The sequence below is a fragment of the Chrysemys picta genome, chromosome 5 (genome assembly GCF_011386835.1).
Source record: "Chrysemys picta bellii isolate R12L10 chromosome 5, ASM1138683v2, whole genome shotgun sequence".
Classification (NCBI taxonomy): domain Eukaryota; kingdom Metazoa; phylum Chordata; order Testudines; family Emydidae; genus Chrysemys; species Chrysemys picta.
Genome location: NC_088795.1, coordinates 117,686,885 through 117,699,151, shown reverse-complemented (window position 1 = coordinate 117,699,151; position 12,267 = coordinate 117,686,885). Strand labels below are relative to the sequence as shown.

The 12,267-nt window shown below is 41.4% G+C and overlaps 1 protein-coding gene across 3 annotated transcripts in view; it reads right to left on the bottom strand.

Annotated features, from left to right (window-relative positions):
• STK32B (serine/threonine kinase 32B) overlaps positions 1-12,267 on the bottom strand; it is a 321,652-nt gene that overhangs the window by 105,551 nt on the left and 203,834 nt on the right. For all 3 annotated transcript variants that reach the window (XM_042855471.2, XM_008170158.4, XM_065597090.1), the window contains one exon: positions 11,184-11,357. In XM_042855471.2, coding sequence (XP_042711405.1) covers positions 11,184-11,357 — 174 coding nt within the window. The remainder of the gene's footprint in view (positions 1-11,183; positions 11,358-12,267) is intronic.

Below are 12,267 nucleotides of genomic sequence, written 5' to 3'. Positions count from 1 at the left end.
TCCCCACTCTACTCCATAACAGTGAGGGAGAGGTGGTAGGCGTGGGGCCTGGATGCTCTGTAGCCAGCAAACTGGTGTAACCTACTGGTTAGTGTACGTTAGAGGTTCTCTTCTGTTTCCAATCCCCTGAGAATATGGGTATATCCACACTGCAGTAAAACCACCCATGGCCAGCCCATGTCAGTTGACTCAGTCTCACAGGGCTCAGGCTGAGGGGCTATAAAACTGCAGCACAGACATTTGGGCTCACGCTGAAGCCTGGTCTCTGGGACCCCACAAGGGGGGAGGGTCCCAAACCTTGGGCTCGCTCCAGCCTGAGTCCAAATAATTACACTGCAATTTTCTAGCCATACAGCTTGAGCCCCATGAGCCCGAGTTAGCTGACACAGGCCAGTTGCAAGTGTTTTTTTGCAGTGTTTTTTGCAGTATCCTAATAGTCTATTACAGCCTCAGGTAAAAAGAACAGGAGTACTCGTGGCACCTTAGAGACTAACAAATTTATTAGACCATTAGTCTCTAAGGTGCCACAAGTACTCCTGTTCTTTTTGCGGATACAGAATAACACGGCTGCTACTCTGAAGCCTCAGGTAGTGACCGTTAGCTCAATCTGTAGAGGCACATGCTTTAGCTGTGGCCTAGTGTGTGGGCCAAAGTGGCACCTGTCATACTTGCACGGAGTTCTAGTCTCAGGGAATCCCTCCTGGCTATTTGTGGTCCATTTTCTAGCCTCTTTCCACCTCATGAGTTGCACAAAGTGGTTGATCTGATTAGAGCCCTAAAGTCACTAAAGTCAGCTGTTCTCTGTAAGTCACTAAAGTCAGCGGTTCTCTGTAAAGAGCAGCTCTTTCTTTCCCCTGCTTTACCCAGAGTTGCTGCTATCAAACCTGATCTCAAAAAGAGAAGCCAAATTAATGGATTGTGGCTTCATTTGAGCAGGCCTGAACTCTTCGGTACAAAACATTCTGATTCCTGCCAAGACTGTTCCCTCAGCCCTACTTAGCATCGATGGGTTTGATCCTTTTCAATTGTTTTTTTTTTCTGGACATAGTCATATTTTAAGTCATAGTCACTGGGACCCTGCAGATATTTAGGGAAGTAAAAAGGGTTTTGTGGTCTTGAATTATGAGAATCATGAGAAAAAAAATCCTCTAGTTTGTTGCACTGCTCCACCCAGCTTATATGTCATCCTTTCCCCATTTTCCGAACAATGAAAAAGGATAGATGTTTACTACTATGAACTCCATTGATGGGTTCTTTATCTTGTTCCAGGACAGAAATATTTTCATGCAGTATGGAGTATAAAGCAACAACTAATGACAGCAAGTCTGAGAATCCCGGGAGTCCACAGTCCTCTAATTATAACATTATCACATACTTATGATTTTAGAAATGGAAAATTAAGACTTAAGTGTATTTATGTAGTTTTGGTTGCAGCTAAATGATAATGGGAAGAGAAGAGATTCAGAAAGAAAAGCAAAAACAGTAAGTAAAGTAAACCAGAAAAAAGACCATATAATAGTAGCTCACTTTGCAAGAACTTATAGTTGAGTGATTGTGGAATGGATATATAAGAATAATATTTAGCACTAATATAGCTCTTATCTTCAGAGTAATGTAGACACACCAAGGACTGGATCATGTCTACACCTGCTTGGGTGTTTCATGATATACAGAATCACAGCCTCTCAAATAAGAGGCATGTATTATGGAAAACAGCTACAATTACAAATGGCAGGTTTCAGAGTAGCAGCCGTGTTAGTCTGTATCCGCAAAAAGAACAGGAGTACTTGTGGCACCTTAGAGACTAACAAATTTATTTGAGCATAAGCTTTCGTGGGCTACAGTGCACTTCTTCGGATGCATAGAATGGAACATATATATACACATACATAACTCCCACCTTTTCATGCTCTCTGTATGTGTATATATATCTCTTCAATATATGTTCCATACTATGCATCCAAAGAAGTGGGCTGTAGCCCACGAAAGCTTATGCTCAAATAAATTTGTTAGTCTCTAAGGTGCCACAAGTACTCCTGTTCTTTTTACAATTACAAACATAGCTTGAATTCCAGCTTTGTCTCCCTTTTTTTTTTTTTTTTTACCAATGACCACACCCTGTCTTCAAGTCTATGGAGCACACAGAAACATCTGGTGGCTGAACAATATACTGCAAGTAAACATTTCATTACAAAGCGTGGAGCAGTGGCATAGGGAATTGCCTTCCCTTTCTCGCCTCCTTGTGCAGAGTTCCGACACAATCTTAATTCTTGCACTTTCAGGATGTAAGGAACAAAGGAGTCTACTACCAACAGCAGCACTTGATTCCCCGAAAAGGTGTGGCTAGAGGAGGTGTGGAAGTGGGTCCTTCTCTACTAGGCAGCAGAGTTGACCCCAGCTTGCACTCTGTAAAAGAATCTGGCAGTGATCACTGGTGTGGATGGTCTTTTTCCTCACAGAGGTAAGCATGGAGCACCTCAGGACACCTCACAGAATCCTATAATTGATACAGACTCAATTGATAAAGTCAGCAATTGTATATGCTCTGGAAAGCTAGACTTCAATATTATTTCCCACCGAACTTTATTAAAGGGAGGTAAGTCATGTGGTGAATCATATGATAACATAAAAGGTTTGGGGGTGTTTTATGGCTTCAAAATAAATAACTAATGATAACAATAATAAAACTAGAATTCAGTCTCAATGGTGAAAAACGCAATTCAAATGGTAAAAGTTATGATTTCTGAATATAAATAATTTCTTATTCCTTTAGAAGGTATAACTCCACCAGAGAGGTCCTTTGGGGCCATCTGCCTATCCCAAGTCAGGATAAAGGAGGAGGGTTGGGCGTGGGGCTAGCAACTCCACCCCGTAAAAATCAACTTGCTACAGAAACGCCAAAAATAGAGATAACAAAGACTTTTAGCCTGGAAAAAGAAGGGTCTTCAACTCGAAGATGCATGACGCTGGGTGGTGAAAGTCATGAGGAAGCCACAAAGCCAATTACCCTTCTTGCAACCAGGAGGATTACCATCGGTACATGGAATGTGAGGACCATGTACGAGTTAAAAAAGAAGGCGCAGGTTGCAGCAGAGATGAGGAGACTAGGCAGAAAAAAGGCCGTCCAAGAAACACCTGGCGACGCGACCTTCAGGCTGATAGCATAAAAATGGGCTATACCTGGAACCAGTTAGAGCAAATGGCCCAGGATAGAGAACTCTGGAGATCTGTGGTTGGCGGCCTATACCCCGATTGGGGTGATGGGCATGAGTGAGTGAGAGTTAGAAGGTATCATTTGAGATTTAATTTTTTTATGCCAAGAATTACATTCTTTTTTATCAGTACTGGGCTTACAAATGCTCAGTATTTTTTCTGCACTTTGTTGTCTGCATGGTGTTCATTTTCTTGATAATTTGATACATCATCTAATTTTCTTCTCTTATATGAGATTTTTATTCAGGTCCTGCATTTTTCCTTTGGAAAGAATGCAGACATGCACTTATTTCAAAAGCTCAATAAAAAGAATCAAACCAAAAATGGAGAAATACACATGAAGATAATTCAGGGAACAGGCATCTCATGCTATCATGACCTTTGTGAGCATATATGAATAATAACCACACACAGGATATTTTTTCCTGTTCTGTCTACTTCAAGATGCTATTATATTTCTTGTTCATTAGCTTGTGTTTGCCAGCAAGAATAACTAGTATAAGCTGCAATCTGACATGCTCTATCATTTACATACATTACTTTTGAACATGCCCTGGTAGAACTCAAAGTTGGACTGTTTTGGTTCCTTCCATATCTGAACTTCAGTGAAGAAAAAATGGTCCTTATTTCCACCTGCCCTATCTTATCTACCACTTACACGTTAAATGGATAATTTTATACAGGAATCATTTTACTTGGTAATTTATAATCTTGGCATATTATTTTTGGAGCCATAAGTAAAAGTCTGTAAGTTGTAAAGGCATAGAAATGTTACCTAACTTTACAGAATTGTTGGTATAATCACTCTCTGAATGGGTCATCAGCAGGGTAGAACTTGTGAACTTTTGCATTGCAGCATAGATCTTTGCCATTTGAACTAAAAGAATAACTCCTGAGGTTAGTAGCAGTGGTAAGCTGTTATCTGGTAGTGGAGCAGCCACAAGAGGGAGACAACACACACTTTGCTAGTGTGTTACACTGGCAGCTATATAACCTCACTACCACCCCTGATCTCTTCACTACCACCCATGATCATAATAGATTTGCTGTTTCCTGTCAAAAGTGGAACTTTCAGCAGTGCCAATCAAAATGGTGAGGACAATAAAATCACGAGATGGGTAGGTGAGAGAAAACAAATGCATCACAAACAAAAATCACGGCAGATGGACCATTTAGCGCTTTACATTACAATACTGCTGGAAGGGTATTGTAATTTTCTTTCCAGATATCTGTCATATCCAGCCTCAGTCTTCACAGTGTGAAACTGCCAAGTGATGATAAAATTGTAAGGACAACACAGTTAACTGAGGACCATAAAAACCACTTATCCCTAATGAGAGAGAAAAATTTAATTCTACCAACATGGCATGTGTTACAAGGAAAGCATCTATAGAATCATGGCGCTACCATTCCTCAGAGCTAAGCCTCTATCTGCAAAAACATCCTGGATCCAACTCTTTCAAGTAAACACGGTAAGAAATAGCTGGCTGAAAATATGCAGCCCAAGTTACTCAGACTGAAAATGTGTAGCATATTAGCCAGCTGCTGGTGGGTTTTGTTAAAATCTATGAGCAGCAAAGCTTATGAGGGGAAGGAAGGTGTGTTGGTCATGTCTGAAATAATCATAAGAACATAAGAATGGCCATACTGGGTCAGGCCAAAGGTCTATACAGCCCAGTATCCTGTCTACCGACAGTGGCCAATGCCAGGTGCCCCAGAGGGAGTGAACCTAACAGGTAATGATCAAGTGATCTCTCTCCTACCATCCATCTCCACCCTCTGACAAACAGAGGCTAGGGACACCATTCCTTACCCATCCTGGCTAATAGCCATTAATGGACTTAACCTCCATGAATTTATCTAGTTGTCTTTTAAACCCTGTTATAGTCCTAGCCTTGACAACCTCCTCAGGTAAGGAGTTCCACAGGTTGACTGTGTGCTGTGTGAAAAAGAACTTCCTTTTATTTGTTTTAAACCTGCTGCCCATTAATTTCATTTGGTGGCCCCTAGTTCTTATATTATGGGAACAAGTAAATAACTTTTCCTTATTCACTCTCTCCACACCACTCATGATTTTATATACCTCTATCATATCCCCCCCTTAGTCTCCTCTTTTCAAAGCTGAAAAGTCCTAGCCTCTTTAATCTCTCCTCATATGTGACCCGTTCCAAACCCCTAATCATATTAGTTGCCCTTCTCTGAACCTTTTCTAATGCCAGTATATCTTTTTTGAGATGAGAAGTCCACATCTGTACGCAGTACCATGGATTTATATAAGGACAATAAGATATTCTCCGTCTTATTCTCTATCTCCTTTTTAATGATTCTTAACATCCTGTTTGCTTTTTTGACTGCCGCTGCACACTGCATGGACATCTTCAGAGAACCATCCATGATGACTCCAAAATCTCTTTCCTGATTAGTTGTAGCTAAATTAGCTGCCATCATATTGTATGTTTAGTTGGGGTTATTTTTTCCAATGTGCATTACTTTACATTTATCCACATTTCATTTGCCATTTTGTTGCCCAATCACTTAGTTTTGTGAGAACTTTTGAAGGTTGTCACAGTCTGCTTGGGTCTTAACTAGCTTGAGCAGTTTAGTATCATCTGAAAACTTTGCCACCTCACTTTTTACCCCTTTCTCCAGATCATTTATGAATTAGTTGAATAGGATTGGTCCTAGGACTGACCCTTGGGGAACACCACTCGTTACCCCTCTCCATTCTGAAAATTTACCATTTATTCCTACCCTTTGTTCCCTGTCTTTTAACCAGTTCTCAATTCATGAAAGGATCTTCCCTCTTATCCCATGACAACTTAATTTATGTAAGAGCTTTTGGTGAGGGACCTTGTCAAAGGCTTTCTGGAAATCCAAGTACACTATGTCCACTGGATCCCCCTTGTCCAGATGTTTGTTGACCCCTTCAAAGAACTCTAATAGATTCGTAAGATATGATTTCCCTTTACAGAAACCATGTTGATTTTGCCCAACAATTTATGTTCTTCTATGTGTCTGACAATTCTATTCTTTACTATTGTTTCAACTAATTTGCCCGGTACGGATGTTAGACTTACTGGTCTGTAATTGCCGGGATCACCTCTTGAGCCCCTTTTAAATATTGGCGTTACATTACCTATCTTCCAGTCATTGGGTACAGAAGCAGATTTAAAGGACAGGTTACAAATCATAGTTAATAGTTCCACAATTTCACATTTGAGTTCTTTCAGAACTCTTGGGTGAATGCCATCTGGTCCCGGTGACTTGTTACTGTTAAATTTATCAATTAATTCCAAAACCTCCTCTAGTGACACTTCAATCTGTGACAATTCCTCAGATCTGTCACCTACAAAGGACGGCTCAGGTTTGGAAATCTCGCTAACATCCTCAGCCATGAAGACTGAAGCAAAGAATTCATTTAGTCTTATTATAATAATGTATTCAGTCTTTAATTGGTCAAATAGATTATTCATTAATAGTTTTCAACGGGCGCTAACCACAGTATAAAGGACCTAGTCATGTCGTCTTGAAGCTTGATATCAATGAGGAAAGACTTCAGGATTTGATCCAACATGTGGGGATGAGTACAACCATGCAAGTTAACAGAAGATGCCTTTCTCTGTTCTATGGCTCTGGTGGTCTATGGGAAATAATTGTACAAACCGGTTTTACCAAATCATTGTACCCAAAGAAAACATTTTACCGTGCTCTAAATTCCAGCAAGATTGTGGGAAATGAGTTGAGTTAAAGTGAAAGGTTATTATGTGCCCAGATGAGTTAAACTATATAGTTTGCATGTCACAGTGAGGATGGGGGCCAAGTATAGACTTCATCTCAGTTTCAAGCTTGGAACAAACCCCAAAGCTGTTGGGTTTTGTGTGGTTTAAGGTTTTCTTAACGTTTTGCATAGCTCAGCTGTACAAATGTCCCTTCATTTGCACACACAAGAGAAATGCTCAACAATTTGTTCTTCATCAAGGAGCATTTCTTAAGTCATAGAAATAGACTATGCTGAGCTGTACTTGAGAAACATTCACTGTGAATGCAAAATGTGTGCAAAATGTATAGAAATCTACACAAAATATGAGTATTATGCAGAAGATGGAAAAGTTCAGAGAATTCCTGCAACATTCATCCAAATTTAACCTGAAGAAAATCAATAAGCTACAAAACTTATTTCAATTTTGTTTTGTGTAGTTGCCATAATACAGAATAAGCCTTCTACTTCTGCCCGAGCTTAGACTGGAGAAGTAAACTGGATTAAGTTTAGAAGTGTGAGCAACAAGGGTGATGTCGTGGTGGGAGTCTGCTATAGACCACCAGACCAGCAGGATGAGATGGACGAGGCTTTCTTCCGGCAACTAACAGAAGTTACTAGATCGCAGGCCCTGGTTCTCATGGGAGACTTTAATCACCCTGATATCTGCTGGGAGAGCAATACAGCGGTGCACAGACAATCCAGGAAGATTTGGAAAGTGTAGGGGACAATTTCCTGGTGCAAGTGCTGGAAGAACCAACTAGGGCAGAGCTCTTTTTGACCTGCTGCTCACAAATAGGGAAGAATTAGTAAGGGAAGCAAAAGTGGATAGAACCTGGGAGGCAGTGACCATGAGATGTTCGAGTTCAGGATCCTGACACAAGGAAGAAAGGAGAGCAGCAGAATACAGACCCTGGACTTCAGAAAAGCAGACTTTGACTCCCTCAGGGAACTAATGGGCAGGATCCCCTGGGAGAATAACATGAGAGGCAAAGGAGTCCAGGAGAGCTGGCTGTATTTTAAGAAATCCTTATTGAGGTTGCAGGAACAAACCATCACGATGTGTAGAAAGAATAGTAAATATGGCAGGCGACCAGCTTGGCTTAACAGTGAAATCCTTGCTGATCTTAAACACAAAAAAGACGCTTACAAGAAGTGGAAGATTGGACAAATGACCAGGGAGGAATAAAAATATTGCTCAGGCAGGAGTGAAATCAGAAAGGCCAAATCACACTTGGAGTTGCAGCTAGCAGGAGATGTTAAGAGTAACAAGAAGGATTTCTTCAGGTACGTTAGCAACAAGAAGAAAGTCAAGGAAAGAGTGGGCTCCTTACTGAATGAGGGAAGCAACCTAGTGACCGAGGATGTGGAAAAAGCTAATGTACTCAATGCTTTTTTTGCCTCTGTCTTCATGAACAAGGTCAGCTCCCAGACTGCTGCACTGGGCAGCACAGCGTGGGGAAGAGGTGACCAGCCCTCTGTGGAGAAAGAAGTGGTTCGGGACTATTTAGAAAAGCTGGATGAGCACAAATCCATGGGGCCGGATGCTCTGCATCCGAGGGTGCTAAAGGAGTTGGCGGATGTGATTGTAAAGCCAATGGCCATTATCTTTGAAAACTCATGGAGATCGGGGGAGGTCCTGGATGACTGGAAAAATGTAGTGCCCATCATTAAAAAAGGGAAGGAGGAGGATCTGGGGAACTACAGGCCAGTCAGCTTCACCTCAGTCCCTGGAAAAATCATGTAGCAGGTTCTCAAGGAATCAATTCTGAAACACTTAGAGGAGAGGAAAGTGATCAGGAACAGTCAGCATGGAATCACCAAGGGGAAGTCGTGCCTGACTAACCTAATTGCCTTCTATGATGAGATAACTGGCTCTGTGGATGAGGGGAAAGCAGTGGATGTGTTATTCCTTGACTTTAGCAAAGCTTTTGATATGGTCTCCCACAGTATTCTTGCCGGCAAGTTAAAGAAGTATGGGCTGGATGAATGGACTATAAGGTGGATAGAAAGCTGGCTAGATCGTTGGGCTCAATGGGTAGTGATCAATGGCTCCATGCCTAGTTGGCTGTCGGTATCAAGCGGAGTGCCCCAAGGGTCGGTCCTGGGGCCAGTTTTGTTCAATACCTTCATTAATGATCTGGAGGATGGCGTGGACTGCGCTCTGAGCAAATTTGCAGATGACACTAAACTGGGAGGAATGGTAGATACACTGGAGGGTAGGGATAGCATACAGAGGGACCTAGACAAATTAGAGGATTGGGCCAAAAGAAACCTGAGGAGGTTCAACAAGGACAAGTGCAGAGTCCTTCGCTTAGGATGGAAGAATCCCATGCAATGCTAAAGACTAGGGACGAATGGCTAGGCAGCAGTTCTGCAGAAAAGGACTTAGGGGTTACAGTGGACGAGAAGCTGAATATGAGTCAACAGTGTGCCCTTGTTGCCAAGAAGGCTAACAGCATTTTGGGCCGTATAAGTAGGGGCACTGCTAGCAAATCGAGGGACATGATCATTCCCCTCTATTCAACATTGGTGAGGCCTCATCTGGAGTACTGTGTCCAGTTTTGGGCCCCACACTACAAGAAGGATGTGGAAAAATTGGAAAGAGTCCAGCAGAGGGCAACAAAAATGAGTAGGGGGCTGGAACACATGACTTATGAGGAGAGGCTGAGGGAACTGGGGTTGTTTAGTCTGCAGAAGAGAAGAATGAGAGGGGATTTGGTAGCTGCTTTCAACTACCTGAAAGGGGGTTCCATAGAGGATGGATCTAGACTGTTCTCAGTGGTAGCAGATGATAGAACAAGGAGTAATGGTCTCAAGTTGCAGTGGGGGAAGTTTAGGTTGGATGTTAGGAAAAACTTTTTCACTAGGAGGGTGGTGAAGCACTGGATTGGGTTACCTAGGGAGGTGGTGGAATCCCCTTCCTTAGAGGTTTTTAAGGTCAGGCTTGACAAAGCCCTGGCTGGGATGATTTAGTTGGGGATTGGTCCTGCTTTGAGCAGGGGGTTGGACTAGATGACCTCCTAAGGTCCCTTCCAACCCTGATATTCTATGATTCTAAGTATCCTACCAGCTGGAATAGATAGGATATGATTCCGCCCTCTCCATGTTGAGTCACAACGTCCTTGTAATCAGCTTTCTCATACTTCAGCACAAGGGAGTACTAGTGGGTGGATAGGATGACAGGTCTCAATTAATTTGTTTAGAAGAACCTATTTATATTGATTACTGTCAACCCCATTGCATGAACAGTTTCAGTTTGGCCTCTGGAATTCAGATGAAACAATTATGGTGATGCATGAGGTCAGCTTCTCTTTCCACTTACACTGATGTAAACCAAGAGGAAACCTACTGAATTCAGAATTACACCACTGTAAACCAATGTAAGTTGGAGCAGAATCAGACCCAGGCTTTTTTTTCTTCCACAGTTTGCTATTATTTCCATCACAAGGGAACCCACCTCCATGCTCAAATTAGGTTTAGAAACATTCAGGAAATATTGAGAAATACTTGATGTGTGGCATGCTTGACAAAGAGTGATCATTAACACTGACTAGTACCGTGACTCTTTAAATAGTTTAAGAGGCGGCCAACCAACAAACAGATCATTGCAGCATTGGAAATGCCACAGAGAGGGAAAGAACACAGAGCCTGTAATTTCTTCCACTCTGTTCCTTTCTATTTCTTTTATATTACTCCATGCACATTTCTAGCAGTCTGAAAACTGACAGCTAATTCCCCATCATCAGTCACTGTGATGCTCTTTGCTTTTTTCCCCCCTTCTGACAGTTATTCTATTGATTTACAAATGTGTGTGTTCAGAAAAATTGTAAGGGAATTAAGAAAAATTAAAACATGTGGCCTTCAGAGTATTGTGTCTAACATTAAATAAGCATGCATCACGGCTCTTGGATAAGAGGATAAACAAAGGGAGTATGACAAAGTGGAGTGTGGAAACAACAATATTGCAAGGCTGAGAAGAGGGGAAAAAACACACCAGGGCCAAACTCAACTCCTGTTTAAATTTATGCAGCAGAAACTTTGCATATGCATCCACAGGCAAAATTTAGTTACACAAAACCAACAACGTAATAAATGAGACACATACTGTACAAGTGGAATAAACAAATCCCAGTGTGGCTAAGTAAAGAAGTCCTCACTTGTGGCATGGTCTACACTTTCTTTACTAATAGAATGAATGCTATTCACTTACCTGTGAATTATGTGATATCTCTGCAAATAGTCCAGTGAAAGTGCCAATTCACAAATATATAATTTAACAGTTCCTTCATTAAAATGCACATTCTGCTGTAGGTGGTAACGCAGATCCCCTCCAAGTAACAGATCTACCACCATGAACATGTCTTCTTCATCTTGAAAAGAATACCTGGAAGAAATAATTATGAAAATGAAAAAAAAAACACGGTTATTCAGTTCAATTCAATGAGTTGTTTTTTGCAAGGAAAGTTATTAAAAAAACTAACAAACAACAACAACAACAAAAACAGCCAGACCCTTCAGTTATCTAACAGAGGTAGATCTGCCCATGGTAGAATTACAGTTTGCTCAAATGCAACAGATTGTTTTCTCCAGTACTACCAATATTAGCCCAATCCTGTGTTGCTTGTGCATCCACACCTCTCTCTGACAACAGCAGCTCTTTTGGATGCACAAGGAAAGCAGAATTGGGCCCACGGATGTCACCTGGCATTTTGATTTTGAGAAACATAGAAAATCACTTTTAACATTGATTTATTGCTGGGCAGTATTTAGAAAACCTTTTGGGGTTTATGTATTTTAAAATCCGTATGTATCTTCTGAATTCATAAATTGGCCCAGCAAGTAGCAGGAATAAAAATAAGGCCTATAAAAACCATGCTTGGTATTTAGATAAACGCAGTGATAGGTGATGAATCATAGGGTTAGAAGGGACCACAAGGGTCATCTAGTCTAACCACCTGCTAAGATGCAGTACTTACTGTGTCTAAAACATCCAAGACAGATGGCTATCCAGCCTCCTTTTGTAAACCTCCAGTGAAGAAGCTTCTTACAGTTCAGAAGGTTTTCCTGAGATTTAATCTAAATCTGCTATGCTGCAGTTTGAACCCACTGCCTCTTTTCCTGCCCTCTATGGCAAAAAGAGAAGAGAACAATTCTTCTCCATTTTTATGGCAGCCTTTCAAGTATCTGAAAAGCTCTATCATATCTCCCTTAACCTCCTCTTTTCCAAACTAAACATACTCAGTTCCTTCAGCCTTTGCTCATATGACTTGCATTCCATCCCTTGGATCTTCCTT